The sequence below is a fragment of the Phalaenopsis equestris genome, unplaced genomic scaffold, assembly GCF_001263595.1.
Source record: "Phalaenopsis equestris unplaced genomic scaffold, ASM126359v1 Scaffold000202, whole genome shotgun sequence".
In the NCBI taxonomy this organism is placed as follows: Eukaryota; Viridiplantae; Streptophyta; class Magnoliopsida; order Asparagales; family Orchidaceae; genus Phalaenopsis; species Phalaenopsis equestris.
The window spans coordinates 4,401,641-4,420,989 of NW_018164644.1; the positions used below are offsets into that span (position 1 = coordinate 4,401,641).

Below are 19,349 nucleotides of genomic sequence, written 5' to 3' on the forward strand. Positions count from 1 at the left end.
AATTTGATATCATTATGTCCGTCTCATCTAGCCGGACAGTTTGACTATAAGTTTCTTGAAATCTGAGCTCTGAATGAGTTTTTATCAAGGTTTGAACATCCATTGCTCAGAATATTATCTCAAGATTCATGATTTGCCTCGAGATTTGTGTTGGATAACGAAGATTTGTTGGTAACGTAACAAGGCTATAGAACTAAACATATCACATGAATATTATAGAATGCACTTAATTTTCCGCTAAAATGTTAACATTAAAGCCAAAAGTAGACAAGCGACAATATGGAAAGGAAAGTGTAACATTCATTGGATTTTTGTGTAAATTTTGAAAAGGAATATTATTTAGTAATAAGAGGATTAATTTAATGTGATTGAGAAATTAATATATACTTATGGGTCTGCACTTCATCATCCATTAAGGATATACAAAAGTAATGGCTTATAGTAACACTCAATAGAGAGTGATAGCTTTGTTGGTCGAGAAAATATTACATGCAGCGAATCACATGTTTGGACGACGATCTAGATGTGATCATGCCGCCGTGTATCACAAGGCGGCCCATCTAGACCGTTGTAACATGCAGTTGCCACATGTAATATTTACTCGCATTGATGAAGAAATATTTTTTAATTGCAAGTTAACGTGTCAAATTTCAACTGGTTGAAAGACATTTGAGTGGGACTCAATTGTTTTAGGCCAGCCAGAATTGATTGATAAATTTCGGAAAGACTTACATGCACACCCCTGAATTCCTACCGTATTGACATGTGTCATTGCCACATTATCCATGCATGAAATGTTGTATTTCAATTTTTACAAGTTTTTCAATGTGATAAGAGAATTTTGGATGGTATTATTGTAAAAAGTAAAGTTTAAGTGTAGTATATGTAAATACATAGGAATTGGGGGGTACGTTTGTAAATGCATGCTCCTTTGCTGTTTCTTTTAAGATGTAAGATTTCTAATAGTAAAAAAAAAAAAAAACCTTAAATCTATTAAAAAGGGATATTTAATAGATTTCAAATTAAAAAAAATTAATAAAATAATAAAATTTAAAATCCCAAAATCTTATTTGGCAAGACTAAAGTTAAATCTTGCTCGACTTTTGCTGAAAACAGAAACACCACACAGCCATTAAACCCATTTATGATGGTTAATAAATATCAATGTTTCAATTGCAAAAGAACAGAATTCATTCATAGACATTAATGATACAGAATTTGAAACAGAAATGTCTATAAAATCAAACTGATTAATTGATTCATTTGTTACCGTTTGCCCATGAGATAGATGCTATAGGCCGCAGCAACTCCTGCAACAGCAACACCTGCTGCTATAATCTTTGTCTTGGAAATGGCAGCGCTGGTACCAGTAATTTGCAACAGAAGCTTTACCTGTACGAGGCGCACATGCACAAAAGGATTTAGAGGGAGTAATAATAACATATAAAAAGCAACTTTATACCAGGTACTTTTATCAAATGTCACAAATGTTGAAACCAAGAAACACAGGGGCATTCACATACGTGCCACCCATTTGCTATATGTTTGCATATCTAACACCTATACTTCGCCCTTTTTTACATTTATACCAGCCAAATTTTTTATATTAGGTCAAAAATATCACTATTTTAAATTTTAAAAAGTAAGATGCATTCTTTTCATGCATAGTAAAAAGTAAGATGCATTCTTTTCATGCATAGTAAAGTCGAATATGTAAAAAACTTCCCAATGAATATTACAATGCATTAAATCGCTAACTTTTGTGGATCCTGAGGGGGTGAAGCAATAGCTTCAAATGCTAGTGTAGGTTACATTCCCATGATCTGAAATTTATGAATGATAAAAAGAGAGGAGATTTAAATACATACCACTCAATTCCAATGAATTTACCTATCTCACACCTAGACTTCAATTTTTACGTGCATATGCCTTTACCTATTCATAAAAAGCTGTATTTCACATTTTAAAAGTTAAAATGGTGGTATTTTTGATGTGATGTGAAAGATTTAGTCGTACATATGTAGAATGTAAAGTTTAGGTGTCAGATATGTAGATAGATAGTAATTAGGTGGTATGTATGTAAATGCCCCAGACAGCCGCTGCAGGAAACTCCCAACAATGTGGGCGTTGGGAAAGGAGTTGATATACGCAGTCTTATTTGCCCGTATATTCGTAGAGAAGTTGTATTCTTGATCCGACAACTAAGATCACAATGGAGAAAACTTAACCACATTTCAAGACCTACTTTCTATGAACTCAATAAATAACTCAAAAGAAATGGGGAATATGGACATTGAAACTTACATCAACAGGCTGCTTCCAATTCTTCCTTATTCCAGGCAAATGCCCTTTACCCACAATTGCAACAACTGAAGAGTGTTCACTAGCTACTTTCAATAGTTTTGAGGACATGTAGCTGATCCCCAAGAAAAAGAAAAAAACAAAAACTTTTTTGTGAAATAAAACTGAAATTAAATATAAGCTGATAAATGATTAATCACTTCAGGAAAAAAATGATAGAATAAAAAGAGTATAAAAGATGGGGAAAAAATGTTGGAATTAAAAGAGCAGAAAAAAAGGATGATCCTCTAAACATCTCATCTTATAGGCCTCTACAAATTGGTTATATTGCAGTATTTAGTAAGCAAAGTAAAGTTCATAAAGGCATGCCCAATTTTTACATGTACCCGCTATAACTTCACGAGTCTAGTTTTTGTTGTTCATGGAAACGGAATGCCTCATTTCAAAAATTTCCTTAAACATGCGATGAAAGTGATTTCAATATGGAAATGGAGGAGCTGTATTTCTGCCATAAAATGTGTAAATTGAAAAAAAAAATCAAGAGAAGTTTATTTCGAAAGTGTATCTATGAATCCCTTTTCAGATCATCAACACTGGATCCCATATCCTTGGTCTATTACAATTTATCCAATCTATAATACATAAAGCTAAAGAATGAGGTGGACTTCTAACTTTCAAGTGTGCGCGCGATGAAGCATTGAAATTCTGAAGGTGTTAGTATTGCTGAAGAGAAGGACATGACATCCAATTATGTTTTTAAGACAAGTAAACGAAACATGCATTTGCCTTACATGCACCTTTAAACGTGTCCGACGCGCACCCCAAATATGTCAGACACACCATGTACTAGTACAATTAAGAGAAATAAAGAAATTAATGGACACGTGTGCCAAACAAATATGTCCCCAATGAGAAGCTATAACATAAAAAGTATATCACATAAATAAATCAAAATTTCTAATTTATTTAAATAACTTAAGCAATATAACAACAATATTTTTTCCTAATTATGCACTAATCTGATTCCTTTCTATTTTTTAATTTTTTTTTATTTTTTTTAAAAAATCAATGTTCTAAGAGATATTGGTTTGCAATGTAAAATTAGGATCAGGCCCCAAAGCTGAAGCTAAGCTAAATATGAAAGAGATATTTGGCCCGTGAAAGTGGAATTCCTAATAAAATTTGAAGATTACAAAGATTTTTATAACAAGAAGCACGAAAGAAAGAGAAAATAGTATGGATTCATAAAAAAAAAAAATCCCACGAAAATATTTAAATAAAAAAACTATCATGACGAGCATTCATGTTCACTACTCTCAAACAAGCATGTTTAAATGTATATATAAATATATGATGGACTCCTTTATTAAGCGGCTACAGCCATTCAGTATTTTATATAGGTTTAATTTGGCAAAAGCTTCTTGACACTTCTTGTGTAGTAAAAATAATCAGCAAAATAAGGCACTCGTTTGGAGGATAACTTCTTTCGTGCTTATGTAGAATTTTCAATTTTGTAATAAAAGAGTTGCTCTCGAAAAACACAATTGAAATTGTGGTAAGTAACTTTTAATAGCAAGAATACAAAAGCTTAAGTTTCCCTAAACAAAGTATTAATCAAACTAAAGCCAGAATGTTTAGGATATATTTGATAAGTGAATTGTTCATTCGGCCATGACAAGTGCTTCCTAAAGCAAGCGCACCCAAACATATGCATGAATGGGGACAATATGATTTAATTATAGCTTAAACTAAGAATTAGCCCAAAAAATATTAGATAAATTATTAAAACAATAATAGATGAATATACTAACATATCCCGCTCATGTAACACTGTCTCCATGATAGTAGGAAAAGCCTTGCTCATCTCTTGAATGACAAGTGTTAGGACGTCAACATCATCCATATCCTTCAGCTAAAGAAAGAAAAGTGAACTTACAATAAATAACCGGTAAGAATCAATATATGACTTAGAATTGCAAGATTAACATTTCATAAAAAACTATCAAATGCATATCTTTCCCCCAATAGGCATAGAAGTCCACATCAATAGAAAAAGAGAAAAAAATTAACCTATTATCACCCATGCAATCAACTTACTATAGCAGCATTAAATGATTAGATGTTGGAATGGAGCCAGAGCTCTCATCAAAATCATGGAAAATGTGTGACAATTTTGTAAATGTATTCATGTGCTTAGAGGACATTGACTTTGCAAAGCCTATGATCGCACAAATCATATCACCATGAGCAGGCCTTGAAGAACTTGCTTTCAACATGGAAATGAAGATGATGGTAACATCATGAGTCTAATATTGATATTCTTGAACCCGGCTGGCATAATTTGCATGTGAGCGGGATTACTGACATGCTTGGATTTACAGGATCATCAGAATATCTATAAAACAAAGTTCATGATAATAGAAAATCAAACCTTCATTACTTTTCCCGTTTTTTCCTATTGTGATGATTGAGCCTTTAAGTCCATCAAGGACCTTGAATCATAATATTACATTTTATAACTTCATGGCATGGAAGCATAAGTATTAAAACATTCTCAACAAGTTGTGACCAACATTTATTTAAGAATGTAAAATGGCATTCGCCCATAGCCACTGATCTAATATAATGTTCCTTCTTAGCCTATACCATGGGGTAACAAGAACAGTGTTAGCCAAACAAACAATTACGCTACGTGAACCAAATCGATGGCATGCAAGACTTATAAGCCATACTATATCAACTATTTGCCAGCTTGACATACAAGCTTGACATTGGATTATGCCTTAGATGATGTTTGGAAAGTAGATGCACACCAATGTGTTGCATTCATCATAAAATGTGCTAGTGCAAAGCCTGCATTAGGCTAACTGGTAAAAGGAACTAAAACCAAAAAAAATTCAAATAAACCAAAAACAAAGGTCACCAACCAATTAGAAGATGACTAAGTAGTTAGAAGCGTAAATTTCCTCATTCCCTAAGTGGTATGGTCATATTTTGCAAATCCAATAGCTTTCTCAAACTCAAGCTGCAATGCTACGGCCGCAGCTTCTTCAACTCTTGTGAATACCTCCACGTTCACACTTCTATTATGATAGCTAAACTTGTGGGCATCACAAACTTGCAATTTCCTTTCTCGTGCCTCAAAACTTTCAGGTTTCGAGGGATTTATGGCCTTCGGTCATAACTTAAATGCACATCTATGTGTGGCATTTCATAGAATATGCTAGTGGAATGATTGCATCAAACTGCAGGTAAAAAAACATAAACTTTCAAATAACCCAAAAGCAATATTGACTAAGCAAGTAGAAATATCACTATATAATTAGAAGGGTAAATATCACTCATGTTTGTAAGCGTTATGGTAATTTTTGTGAATCCAATAGCCTCTCCAACTCGAGCAACAATCATCCTCAATAACAGCATCCTCCCTTGACTCAAAATTTTATTTCCTCTAGCTTCCTCTACCTTCACAAACTCTTCACCTCCTGAGATTTCCTCTACCTTCACACTTCTATTACAATAGCTAGATTTTTAGGCATCACAAACTCACAACTGCCTTTCATGTGCCTCAAGATTTGTGAGTTTCCTCCATCACTAAGTGTGGGATCTACGGTCTTCAAAAGTACTTGAAACATTCTTGTGGGACTGCTGATCTGTTGACATTTTTTTATGATTGAGATTGTGGATGTGATGCTAATCAAGATTATGGATATATAGTTGATCATGGATACAAATGAAGTCCCTCACAAATACCTTCGATATTGGTGAAGGTGTTTGAGGTGAGTTTTTCATAGGTCAATGAGTATGTGTCACATAAGGTTGTCAACTCCACATAAGATAGGAAATAATTTAGTGAGCTTCAAATATGTGTATGTGTTACTTGCACAAGAGTTCCAATTTAGTGAGCTTCAAATATATCCATAATTCTTTCAGTCTTTGTGATTATATTAATGATGGTTTCAACTAGATTTCAAATTCACCCTCTATCACATTTTCATCTACTTTGATGCTAAATTTTTTCCATAAACATTCTAGTCGTGGATTCAAAATCTACATCAACTTCCATCAACCTATAATGTTGGCCTTCCACGAAACTCTACCCCCTTGCCAAGCACAATAATGAAAACAACAGGCTTAGGCATCCTTCCTTATCTCTCTTCTTTCCACCCAAACACAATCCTTTATGAGAAATGTGCACCATTTTTCTCAGCAGCATTTTTCTCAAGCTTTCACCCTGCAATGATAATTATGATTTGTTCAACAAATGAGGGAAATTCAATTGATAGACAAAGTAGAATCATCCATATGGAAGAAGAATAAGATATGAACAATGAGAAGTGGGTCAGTACTATTAGTTTTAATCTCAAAAAATAACGCATTTGATGAAATGATTGAAAGAACCTTGATCAAAGATTCAAGTGCAGTTAATATTGGAGATAGATAAAACGATGGGTATGAACTTATTTGGGTCTCACAAACTTTTTCAACCATGGCAGGACTTCACCTGTAAAGTTCAGCATAAGGAAATAAGCTTAAGAAAATTTTAAGGGTTCACAAGCGACTGGACAATGGGAAAAAGATATGTATCAAGATCTACATTGCATCTTAAGGATTGATACAGAATTGTGAATAAGAATGTATTATAACACTTGAATCAAAGAAATGTTAAATTGCATAAGCTAAATTTACAAAAAAATTATGAAAAAAAAAAAGATCCCGAACTCATGCACATGGCCAAGTACCTTCTGTGGAATCTCATTTCCAACATCCATCATCCATCATCCATCATCCATCACCCACCATCCACGTCCATAAACTAACAAAGAGATGGATGAGCTCAAACAAGAGTAGGGGAAAACCTTCCTCCTAAGTCCATTCTTCCTCGCCACCAATATCATTGCAAGCATCAGTTCAACACAACTAGCAGTGTAGTTCTTAGACTTGAAGAATTGAGAACAAATGCAAAAAAAAGAAAGCAAGCATATACTCCCACCATTCGCTGAGTAGTAATGCTTTTTTCCTTCATTTGTCATTAATAGTCATAATGCCTCCAATGCAAAACACTTCCTAGAATGTGCATGACATGCCAGGGGCCAACTTGAACAAGAACAAAACAACAGATGAATTTAGTTTTTCTTCACACTTCAAAAATTAAACGATAGGTTGACATGCTCCTAAAGAAATGAACTGCTTGTCAAACTCTCAACATATTTCTTCAATCATTCAATCATGAAACCATCGCTTTATGATGTGGAGAAAATGTGTGTTTGTGTGCGCGTGTGTGATGAGAAATCTTCAAGAAACTTAACACCAAAATAAACCGATATAATGATTGAGAAGACAGAGTTAGAGAAGTAAAGGTGAAAGCACCTGTAAAAATTTTCTTTTGAAAGCATTAGAGCAAGTGATATAAGCTGGTGCATAAGCAAAATGAATAATCAAATTTAATAAGTACATAAAGCAAAAACAGGAAAGCAAAAAAAATTCTAATGACCACTTACCATCTTATTGAGATCTTCGGGGCTGGGCAGAAAAAAAGTTTGAAAGATTATGTAATATAAAAACTTTGCCCTGTGCCATATTGACATCTTCCCCCACGTTCTCCGCAATGTAATCTAAGTAAAAAATTAAACAAAAATTGTATTGAAATAGATGAGCCATTCAGAACATAGCGTGAATATGAAAACACCGTAATAGAAAAAATAGTATAAGGTATTAAACAAGTACAAAGCATAAAATGTGTGTGAAACAGTAAGACAACAAAACTCAGATCACCCAAGGCAGGGTAAAGATAGGACAGCTTATTTGGAAATCCCCTTTGACCCAACCCTCCTAAACACTGGTTTTGAAATCGATGAGCGATTCAGATCATAGCATATATATAGAAATACTATCACGGCCAAACATTACAATGAAAAACCAAGCACAAAAATTTGTAATGTCTATACCACAATAAGTCCAAAATCTAGATTATATGATGAAGGAAAGCCATAGAGAAATTCTATAAAACACACAAAACATAGAAGATAAATTTCCTAGAAACATGTCTTAATGGGTATAAAAATGCACACAGATGAGCAATGTCCACACATTAGGCACATTAATGGCATCCCTAATATTAGTAAAAAAAATAATTAGATGAGGGGTTCAGGCAGATTTTGCATTCCAGCCATTTTATGCGATAGGCCTAACTTATTCTTTGCATAGACTCTAAAAAAAGCGGGATGAAAAAGCAATATAGACATCTCAAGTAAATTTTAAGGCCAGAAATTTCTGAAGTTAGAGCAAAATTGTACTATAATCAACCATAAAGGATACATTTCAATATAGATTAAGGATTCATACATTCACAGGACGATCACCAAGAAAAACCCTAGCACCATAACTAACTGCCTCCTCAAATGCCACACGGAATTCTGCACCAGGGAAAACCTCAAGTCTCTCAGCAACCTGAAATAAAACACCAATGAAATATTTTCTCAAATTCCATAATTTGGAAAGAATAATGTCAAATACCATAGCTTTAAAAACAAAATAGAAGATACTATGCCTTGGCAAGAAACCAACTGTAGAGAATTCCAAAAGTGTTCGCTTTTTTTTTCTTCCACATGTCAATCATTTCATTGAAGGTGGGAACCTGGGAAAAAAAAGAGAATATGGCAATACATCAAATCACCAATAAGAAAAGTGGCAAAATAGTCCCCTAGCTCTTTGCAATGGGTCATTTTAGTCTGAGAGTCTATAAAAGTGTTCACTTAGTTCTCATCGTTTTTATAAATTCGCTGAAATAGTCCCCACAAAGGTCTATTTTAGCCCCAATTTATAAATTATGGGCACTACTTTGACACTTTTATATACTTAGGACTAAAATGACCTTATTTAAACACTTGGGGGACTATTTTCGATACTTTATATGATGACCAATAGATAGATTAAAAGAAATATACATCACAGCATAGGCACATACATTAGACATATCAAACATACTACCATATTAATTGAAGCCTACCACCTAGCATCTCAGGTAACCACACATTGCATGAAGCCTCGTATTTTGACAAGTAATACATGTAGAAATATAGATGCAGCCATTAGTGCCTTAATAACCCTCTGCTTAAGAGCTAGAGAACTAAAGTGATAACCCATTTTTGTCAACGGATATGCTAAATGACATCACATTTTGTTAATGTTGTTACATTCGTATCAAATGTATGGTATGCAATATCATCAAGAATTTGATCCTTCTAACTTAGCTATACATTTCATTACTTTTTCTTCTTAAGCATACAAAAAAAGAGAGATCACCTCTATTTATTTTTCTCCATTTAGCAATATCTTGTTGCAAGTTTAAATCTCCATTTTTCTTTTCCCCTTCTTCCTTAATTGAAAGGGCAGTAAATTGATTATTCCAGTTATTTATTTATTTTAAGTTTGATTTGTATGTTTTCCTGTGCATCTATTGAATTATTCAATTCATAACGTCTTTATGAGTTTAAACTTTACATTAATAATTAAATTCTGATAAGATTTTAGGCTTGATTTGGTACAACTACGATGATGTTGTGTTTTTGTTTTACAATATGAAATAAAATCATCGACCTCTCAAAGAGACAAATAAGTTGCTCCACAAGTCAGTTAAAACATTCATGAAGTCTAGATAAGGTACACATGCAAAATGGTGATTTTCTAAGTTTATGTCATACAAAACAATATTCATTTACAAAAGGAAGTAGAGAAAAATTGAACCAAATGAAGCCTTAAGTCACTAGATTTACAATGGTCAATGAATAAGTAATTTTAATCATTAAATTATTATATTAATTGAATTGAAAAATGTTGCATCTCAAGTGTTAGTTAGTTTATTATATGTAAGTAATTTTATTCTTTACATAGATCATGCATTCTATTGAAAGATAGCAAATGTCAAATCTTCTTCTTGTTAAAATTTTCCCAAGAATTGCATATATCATATCTTTCAGAAACTAAAATCTTAGTTAAACAAGATTAGCAAATTATCTTGTGGCTTGAATGATTTTGAGGCCTGGCGCCTTGATAGCATATTTGAGCTTGAGGACAATTATCTCCAGATGATAAAGGGTATAAACAACAACAACAACAACAACAACAAAGCCTTAATCCCACTATGTGGGGTCGGCTACATGAATCCTTTTTCTCCATTGCACCTATTTAGTGTCATATTTTTCATTTATTTCTAGTAAATTAAGATGATTTTTTATACAATAAGCCCAAGTCTTCCTAAGTCTACCTCTGCCTTTTTTAACACAAGTCGAATCTAAAACATCTACTCTCCTAATCGGATCATCAGATGGTCGACGTTTAATGTGACCAAACCATCTAAGACGACTTTCTCTAATCTTGTCCGTCACACGAGCTACACCAACCATATCACGGATATATTTATTTTGCATTTTGTCTCTAAGTGTAAAGCCACTCATCCACCTAATCATTCTCAACTAGGAAACACTTAACTTATTATTATGCTTCTCTTTTAAAGGTCAACATTCAGCGTCATAGAGCACTGCAGGTCTCACCACCGTCTTATAAATTTTTTCTTTCAGTCTAAGAGGTACTTTTCTATCACACAAAAGGATTGAAGCATTCCTCCACTTCAACCAACCAACTTGAATTCTACTACTAACATCCCCATCTATATCACCATCGCTTTGAACAACAGACCCAAGATATCTAAATCGTTCACACCTTTTAATAATTTGATCACCCAAAATCACACTTCTATCACTAGAGCTACTACTACTAAAATTACATTCCATGTATTCAGTTTTAGTTCTACTTAAATGAAGGCCTTTAGACTCCAATGTAGACCTCCATAATTCAAGTTTTTTTAGGCTTTTTCTCTCGTTTTATCCACGAGAAGGATATCATCAGCAAAAAACATACACCAAGGTACATCCTCCTGTAGATGTCCAATAAAACCATCCATAACTAAAGCAAGAAGATATGGGCTTAAAGTCCACCAAGATAAAGGGTATAGAATAATAAAGAAAATATATATTATTGTAAGTTTAATTTTTGAAAATGTGGAGAAAATCATCAAATCTATAACCAATATATATATATATAACAAAAACTATAACCCATATATATATATATATATATATATATATATATATATAAGTAAGATCATCCTCTCAAAATCAAAAGCATGCAAGAACAACAATAAATTTTTAAGTTTGGTGAATTATCATAATCTCATCATCATCATCAACCTTATCCCAATTATTTATGATCAGATTTATGGATCCTCATTTTTCATTCATCCCTATCATGCACTACAAGAGGTGCTAAACCTACCCTTAACAAATCATTTTGATTTGGTCATTTTCATATTACCATTGGTTTAGCCTTTTTCAAAACTATTCCTTCAACATCAACACATCTAATGAGTATATTTTCTATCATTTCATGTGCATATATAAACCATCTAAGTTTATTTTCAACTACTAAATCTTTATCATATTCACTCCAACTATTCCTCTAACATAATTATATCACAATTTATCCTTAGTTTTGCCAAACGTCGATCTCAGTATTTCCTGTCCACTATAAATAACCTAATTGTCCCAAAATTTTCCACCATACAACATTGCCAACCTGACTGTAGTATTATTAACTCACCTTTAAGTCTCTACTCTCATTGCAAATACTCCTAAGAAACTTGTACATTTTAACCACCAAACATAACTCTAAATGTTATATCATTATTTATATCTTGATTCTTATATAGAATCAATCAAAAAGATAAATAAACCTATCATATCTAGGTGTAAATTTGAACGGTCATTGTTCTACTTTTTGCTTGACTGATGAAAAACTGTGGGAATGAATCACCATAAATTCAATGATATTTAAATAGATTTAAAGTTCCATTAAATTATTAAAAGTGCCAATAATATTAAGGCAAACTTATACAAGGAACAGAAAACAATGCATCTATTCATAAAGTAAACGCAGCATATTGGATTATCTGACAAGAAGAAACAAGTCCCTAAGCTAGGAATTGCAATGACATTGTAAGATTGAGCATATGTTTTAAGGAAAAATTCATTAGCACGGCATCAGAACCAACAAATAGTCATTAATATCACAACTTATTTATCCTGTCAACTGAATACTAGTTGGTGCTGGTCAATGGAGAAAAACTGGACATTAATTATAATATGTTGGAATATTGGCTAAGAGTATCAATCATAAAATATCATGTCAGTGCTTTATTTAATACGTAAATCAGCCAGATCAGATCTCTTTTCTGTTATGTAAAATCTTCTTTCTCTGTTATGTAAAATCTTCTTGTTCTTCACCAAACATTGTCAATATGAAGGGCTTGTTGGCATAAATAGTAAGGAAACCCTCAAATTACAATACAAGCAGCTTCAAGAAATGAAAAGACTCCACTTTCATTATTTTTTAAGCTTCTTTTGCAAAATTGAATTGTTATTTACAGCATTCTGTCACGGGCAAACTTCTCTCAAGTAACCTGTGCGGCTTTAGCGCGCTCTTTCTTGGCACTAAATTAGTCTAAACCTTGTAACGCTTGGACTTGACAAAACTCTCTAGGAAGAAGTAGGGAGAAAGTATTGAAAAAAGGAACACTTCACTAAAGAAAGTGAGATTACACACTTGGTTTCTTAGGAACCTTGGTTGGTTCTTGGATGGATCCAAATGAAGAAGAGGGACTCCTATTTATAGTCCTCTCCAAGACTAAGGGAACTTTCTAGATTATAGATTACATTAGAATATACTTAGAATATACTAATTTCTAGATAGTTCTACATTATTCTTTACAAATAAATGATTCTAAAACTTTCCATAATATTCTAGAGTTTTCTTAAAGCTTGTTTCTTTCAACATATTTCTGAAACTAAGTGGAACCTTCTAGAATTTCTTGAAATATTCCCCTTATTTCTAGCTTTTTTCTAGAATATCGTGGAATCTTCAAGAGTCTCTTGGATTGTTCTCTTCATTCTAATCTTCTCTAGAATCTTCCTTTCTCATGATTAGCTTGTCAATTATTCTTAACGATGACGGAGTGTGACACTCTCCCCCACTAAAGCTTGCAATGCCCTCATTGTCGGTTCCACTTGATACAGTTGATTTTTTTTCTTTTTCCCAGTTCCACTTGATACAGTTGATTTTTTTTCTTTTTCCATGTGTCTTCATGTCTCGTTTTTTTGTCTGCTCATTTTTGTAGTTCTTCTTGTAATCTCACGCAGTGACACTCAGACCAGCTCCCTTTGCTTGCTCACAGACTTGACAAACTTGAAAGCTATTAGGTTTTTCCCTTTGTAACTTGTTGTATGGGAGAGGGGTGTCATGCAGTAAGACTTGGTTGGCGACTCAATCCCTGGCTCCAGCCTAATCTGATGATTTTTCTCCCTTCTTGGTGATAGTTCTTTTGGTAATTCTGGTGAAATATTTTTAAATTCTTTAAGCACTGCCACCACCTCCCTTGGCATGCCTTCTTGGGGCTTTACTTCTTCATCGAAGTCATGAAGAATAGTCAAGTAGCTCTCCTCATCCCGTGGAATGCCCTCCTTAAATTAGATGGTCGATAGCATTTTGACTTTTTACTTGTTAGTTCTTGTTGTCGATACTAAGCAAGCTTGATTTCCTTCCATAATGCACATGTTATTGGCGAAGAGTATTGAGAACGCTCTTGTGTGATCTAAGAAGTTTATCCCTAGAACAGTTTTAGAATCATCCATTGGAATGATAGAAAAGTCTAAAGTACCTGACCATGCTCCAATACTGGTCTTTACCCCTGTGGTTATTCCATGGACTGGTCTTACTACTGAATTGCTACCTTGATGAAGCCTCCTCCTTCAGTCAATCGCAACCCAACCTTCTTGCATCTTCAACGGAGATAAAGTCGTGAGAAGCACCCATGTCCACCATTGCTCTTGTAGTCTTCCCGCCTATTACCACCTCCACAAAGAGTAACGCCTTTGCTTGGGGTTTTATTGGAGCTTGCATCACATTCAGCAGTTGTATAGCCCTACTTATGTCGTCATATCACCACCTTCCTTCTAATGGCTTGCAAAGAGGCAGTTTAGAGCCTTCTTCTGAGGGCAATCCCTTGCCCAATGAGTTCCTCCACAAAGGAAGCAGTTGTCATGCAGTTTGGTTTTGTTATTATTAGACTTCCATTGTTTTTTTTGTCTTGGATGAATCGATTCATGTCGAGTCTCTTCCTTTTTTTGATCTTTGACTTCCCCGCCTATGATATAGATACTCTTCTTATCTTTAGGCTTTGTGGACACTATTGAGTAATCAATTAGGCTTTTAGCGACCGCAATAACAACAGCAAGATCTTGCACTCCGCGCCTCTTAAATTCAGTCTTTGCCCACTATTGGAGTTCATCCATAAAGTTGAAAAAAACATCCTTATCAGAAATGACGGGGATTTTAAGAAACAAACCTGTGAACTCCCTAATATATTTCTAAATCGATCCCTCTTGTTTGAGTCTTCGCAACTGGGTTATAACCTCGTCCTCCACATTCACAGGATAGAATCGTCTTTTTAGCTTTTTCTTGAAGTCATTAAAGGTCGATATCATGCACATACCTTTCTCAATATTCTCCACCACAGCACAACAATGTCTGAGAGATAAAGAGTTGCAAATTGAATTCTTGCATCTTCATCTATAATCCCTATCACTCCAAAGTATTGCTCAAGTCCCCATAGGAAATTATCCACTTCTTTCGCGTTGCGAGCTCCTCCAAAACAATTACGTTTTGGCACCTCAATGCGCATAGCTTTGAAAGTACGGTGGTTGGTGGAAGTCGCTAATGCTCTCTTGCATAGAGATATGTCTCCACGAAACTCCTCCAAGTTGGCATGTATGTTGTTCATCTCTTCCTCATGAGATCGGTGCTCCCCCATCAAGTCCTCCTGCATATTTTTCATTTGGTCTTTTAAGTATTCCTCCATTTGAAGCATCATACCTTTGATCGCCGAATGGATGGCGATATCCTCCTCCTCGAGCTCATCCACCTTTTGGCTAAGATCCTCTATTTGGACCTCTATGTTATTCATTGCTTCCTCCACCCGAGCAAGGCGTGAATCAAAACCATGAATGATCTCCTTCGACCTCTCATGTGGTTTAGATGCAGCCGAATCTCTTTGCTCCTGACGACCTCGCCCTTGTTAAGATGATTCCACAATAATAGCTTCAGACTCCATTATGTGTTCTTTGACGCTCTTTGTCATACTTTTGAACCGAGGAATTGATACTAACTGTCACGGGCAAACTTCTCTCAAGTCACCCGTGTGGCTTTAGCGTTCTTCCTTGGCACTAAATCAAACTAACGCTTGCAACACTCGGACATGTAAGCACAAAACTCTCTAGGAATAAGTTGAGAGAAAGTATTTAAGAAATTAACACTTCACTACAGAAAGTGAGATTACAAATGAGGGGGAGGGACTCTTATTCATAGTTCTCTCCAAGATTAAGGGAACTTTCTAGATTTTATTAAAATATATTAATTTCTAGATATTTCTATATTATTCTTTGCATAAACATGATTCTAGGACTTTTTAGAATATTTTAGAGTTCTCTTGAAGTTAGCTTCTTCCAGCATATTTCTGAAATTATGTGGAATCTTTTACAATTACTTTGAATATTCTCATTTCTAATTTTTTCAAGAATGTCGTGAAATCTTCTAGAGTCCCTTGGATTGTTCTCTTCATTTGGTCATCTCTAGAATCTTCCTTTCTCATGGTTACGTTGCTAATTATTCTTAAAGATGGCAAAGTATAACAATTCACTCTTTCACAAGAAATTAAATGACCCCACTTAGCGGGATAAATGATTGTTGTTGTTGTTGTACTCTTTCACAAAAAAAATAAATAAATAAAATAAATGCATAGGAAAAAGCTAATTCCAAGCAAAGCTGAATCATACACTCAAAACTGTCCTCAAGTTGCAGCAATGTATGTTCAAGGATTCACTCTAAGGCAATAACACATAAAAAATAATAGCTGAAATTATCTTATAAATTTTCTCGGATACCATTGATTTATGGGTGCAAATATATTACGGCATAATGAGAACCAACAAAGATCCGACTAGAGTAGTAAAACTTCCAACCATATATTCTTATAAATCATTAATAAAATAACACAGCTGAAAAATCCACTAAACCAAAGATTACCCTGAATTTGGATTGGAATTAATCAGAATTCTACCTGGTTATTGGTTACTCAAAGACGAAACATTTAGATCTGATACTTGTTCAGAACCTGGAACATACAAACACATAAGCAAGTTTCTTGGATTTAACCAGATATAACAGATCCCTGAATAAAATTTCACACCAGATTATTTTTTCTTGAATAATCAGTTTATATAAATTTGTATCTAGTTACCAAATTAAAACAAAGAACATTAATAAAGAAACTTTTGAAATGTTATTCAGGTGAAGCAAGTTATCTGAGGTACATGCCTTCAGGTTTTGGGGGGTCAAAATTGCTACGCGGCTTGAGCACAATTCTAAGAAAACAACCTTCATTAAAACAAGCACACAGTGTGAACAGCACGTGTTAGTATACCACAATTAATGCAGAGAAAGGCCGTATAAATTTTTAGTTCAGGTAACTATAAGCCTGTAAAAGGAAGCACCTCTGGTTTCAGGTACCTGATGACAGCCTGAACTTCTTTACACGATTCCTGTAACAAATAATTAGCATAGCATTCACACATTAATTGGCTTCAAAATTCAACTATAAGATGAGCATTAAAATGCACCCAAAATACAAAAACATGAGTAAAAAGCCTACAGCTTTATTTGGATTGAAAGGAAAAGGGGTTGAATAAAATACAAGCAATAGGTGGATTGATTAACAGCCATGAGATTCTTCAAATTCTTTTCCTTTCCTTTCACTCGAGTTATCAGAATCCATTAGTTTCAAAGAATTACAAGAAGGAGAGAAAGAGGAACTAGCAATTAAAATGATAAAAGGAAAGAACTGGAATTTGCTTGGCCTCACTGGTTTGGTTGAGAAAAGAAAATTAGGAAAAAAACCTTTTTGTTTTGATTGGTTGTATGAAATTTTGATTTTTTCCTGCCATTAAGGAACATTTGAATTAGAATGACTACCTGATAAATATAACTTTTTCAATGAAAAACACATTTGTTCACGTACACATAATATCAAATTGGACGCAATGGAGAAAAAGGATTCATGTAGCCGACCCCACGTAGTGGGATTAAGGCTTTGTTGTTGTTGTACTGAAGCAACACTGACCCTATCACGGATATATTCTTTTCGCATTTTTTCTCTAAGTGTAAAGCCACCCATCCACCTATTATTCTCATCTCTGCAACACTTAACTTAGTATTATGCTTCTCTTTTAAAGGCCAACATTCTGCGCCATAGAGCATTACAGGTCTCATCACCATCTTATAAAATTTTCCATTCAGTCTAAACGATACCTTTTGATCACACAATAGGCCCAAAGCATTCCTCCACTTCAACCAACCAACTTGAATTCTACAAATAACATCCCCATCTATATCACTATCACTTTGAACAAGAGAACCGATATATCTAAATCGTTCACACCTTTTAATAAATTGATCACCCAAATTTACACTTCTATCACAAGAGCTAATACTACTAAAATTACATTCCATGTATTCAGTTTTAGTTCTACTCAAATGAAGGCCTTTAGAATCCAATATAGACCTCCATAATAGACCTCCATAATTAGAATCCAATATAGACCTCCATAATTCAAGTTTTTCCTAGGATTTTTTTCTCTGCGTCACTAATTTGATCAAACTTGCAATAAGTGAAATCTCAAAATTTTTCACTCTGCATTTTCTTTCTCGTTATAACTTTTCTTTTATTGATTGTCATATTATTAAGGTTCTAAAATTATACATTATGGATCCAACATTCTTTAAAATGCAATGAGTGGAAAAATTCTAAAGACTAAAAACCAGGCATTAAAGAAACGAGACAGGGAGTCACTTGCTCTAGTCTTTCCCTTCCTTGCAATCTATCGTAATGCTTCTCACTCTAAATGTTTTATCCATCTATTCTTTCACTTGTTTATCTACGAATTTCTTAAGTGAGACTATAGTGTTAAGTAAATTCAATCATTTGTTTAGCATACTAACCAAAAAAATGAAAAAACAATTACAAAATCATAAAATAGCATGCATTTGCATTCGCCCAATTCCCTCAAATCAAAAAAAGCCCAATGGAGAAAAAAATTTACCTGAGAAACGTGCGCCGTTCCTACCAAGTATACGTCGCAGCGTCCCCCCTCAGCTGACGATTCGCATTCCAGATGCAAAACCGCCTTCGCTAGCTCCTCCGGAAGAATCCTCCTCTCCTCAAACCCTCCCTCGCCGGAACCCCCAATTCTCCTCTCCTCGAACTCCCCACGCACCTCACGTTCGTCAACTGACACGGAAGCTGCGTCGCCCTCGGGATCGGTACCATATTTCGTGCTAGGGGTCGCCACACGCAAATCCGAATCAGAGAGGTGAACGTAGTCCTCCACCGAAGGCTCAGCGCCAGTGTTGCGATCCATCTTCGTGGAAAAGGGGTTGTTGAGATTTGAGGAGGGATTGCGTGAGGGAAGGAGATCAATGGATTTTACGATACCGCTTGTGAAGAGTCGCCGGCGCCGGAGGGGCGGCGAGTTGTACAGGATAGATTTGGGAGTTATCTGAGCGAGAAAGCGGGCGCAGCCAAGCATAGGTTTTTTTTTTTTTTTTTGAATTATTTTTGACGTATAGATTTACTAGCTTGAAATGTAATCGTCTGTACTAATATTAAATTTAATTCATAGTTTGATTAATAGGCATTAAGAATAGATTTATATTTCGTATTTTCCCCAATGAAATATACTTTAGATTTACTGATTTATACTTTAGATTTACTGATTCAGGATCTCTGCTAAAAATTTTAGATTTAATTTTTTCAACCAATTTTATGTCATACACCAATCAGTCAGACTTGACATGAGGTTGACTTATATATATATATATATATA

The 19,349-nt window shown here is 34.4% G+C and overlaps 1 protein-coding gene across 1 annotated transcript; it reads right to left on the minus strand.

Moving 5' to 3' along the window:
- Positions 1–1,132: 1,132 nt before the first annotated feature.
- LOC110022668 (traB domain-containing protein) lies at positions 1,133–19,081 on the minus strand. The gene is made up of 9 exons (XM_020721734.1): positions 18,567–19,081; positions 16,962–17,009; positions 16,786–16,845; positions 8,852–8,938; positions 8,647–8,751; positions 7,803–7,916; positions 4,113–4,213; positions 2,305–2,416; positions 1,133–1,392 (listed from the first exon to the last, which is right to left on the minus strand). The coding sequence occupies exons 1-9, from the start codon at positions 19,050–19,052 to the stop codon at positions 1,267–1,269; spliced, it is 1,239 nt and encodes a 412-aa protein (XP_020577393.1). The 5' UTR covers positions 19,053–19,081; the 3' UTR covers positions 1,133–1,266.
- Positions 19,082–19,349: the final 268 nt, after the last annotated feature.

Excerpts from the sequence above, each read along its gene's own strand:
- LOC110022668 (XM_020721734.1), bottom strand. The coding sequence starts at position 19,052 with ATGCTTGGCTGCGCCCGCTTTCTCGCTCAGATAACTCCCAAATCTATC. Across the intron at positions 16,846-16,961 it reads TCAGGTACCTGAAACCAGAG|GTTGTTTTCTTAGAATTGTG; the intron begins GTGCTTCCTTTT and ends GTTTTAATGAAG. Across the intron at positions 8,939-16,785 it reads TGACCCCCCAAAACCTGAAG|GTTCCCACCTTCAATGAAAT; the intron begins GCATGTACCTCA and ends TTTTTTTCCCAG.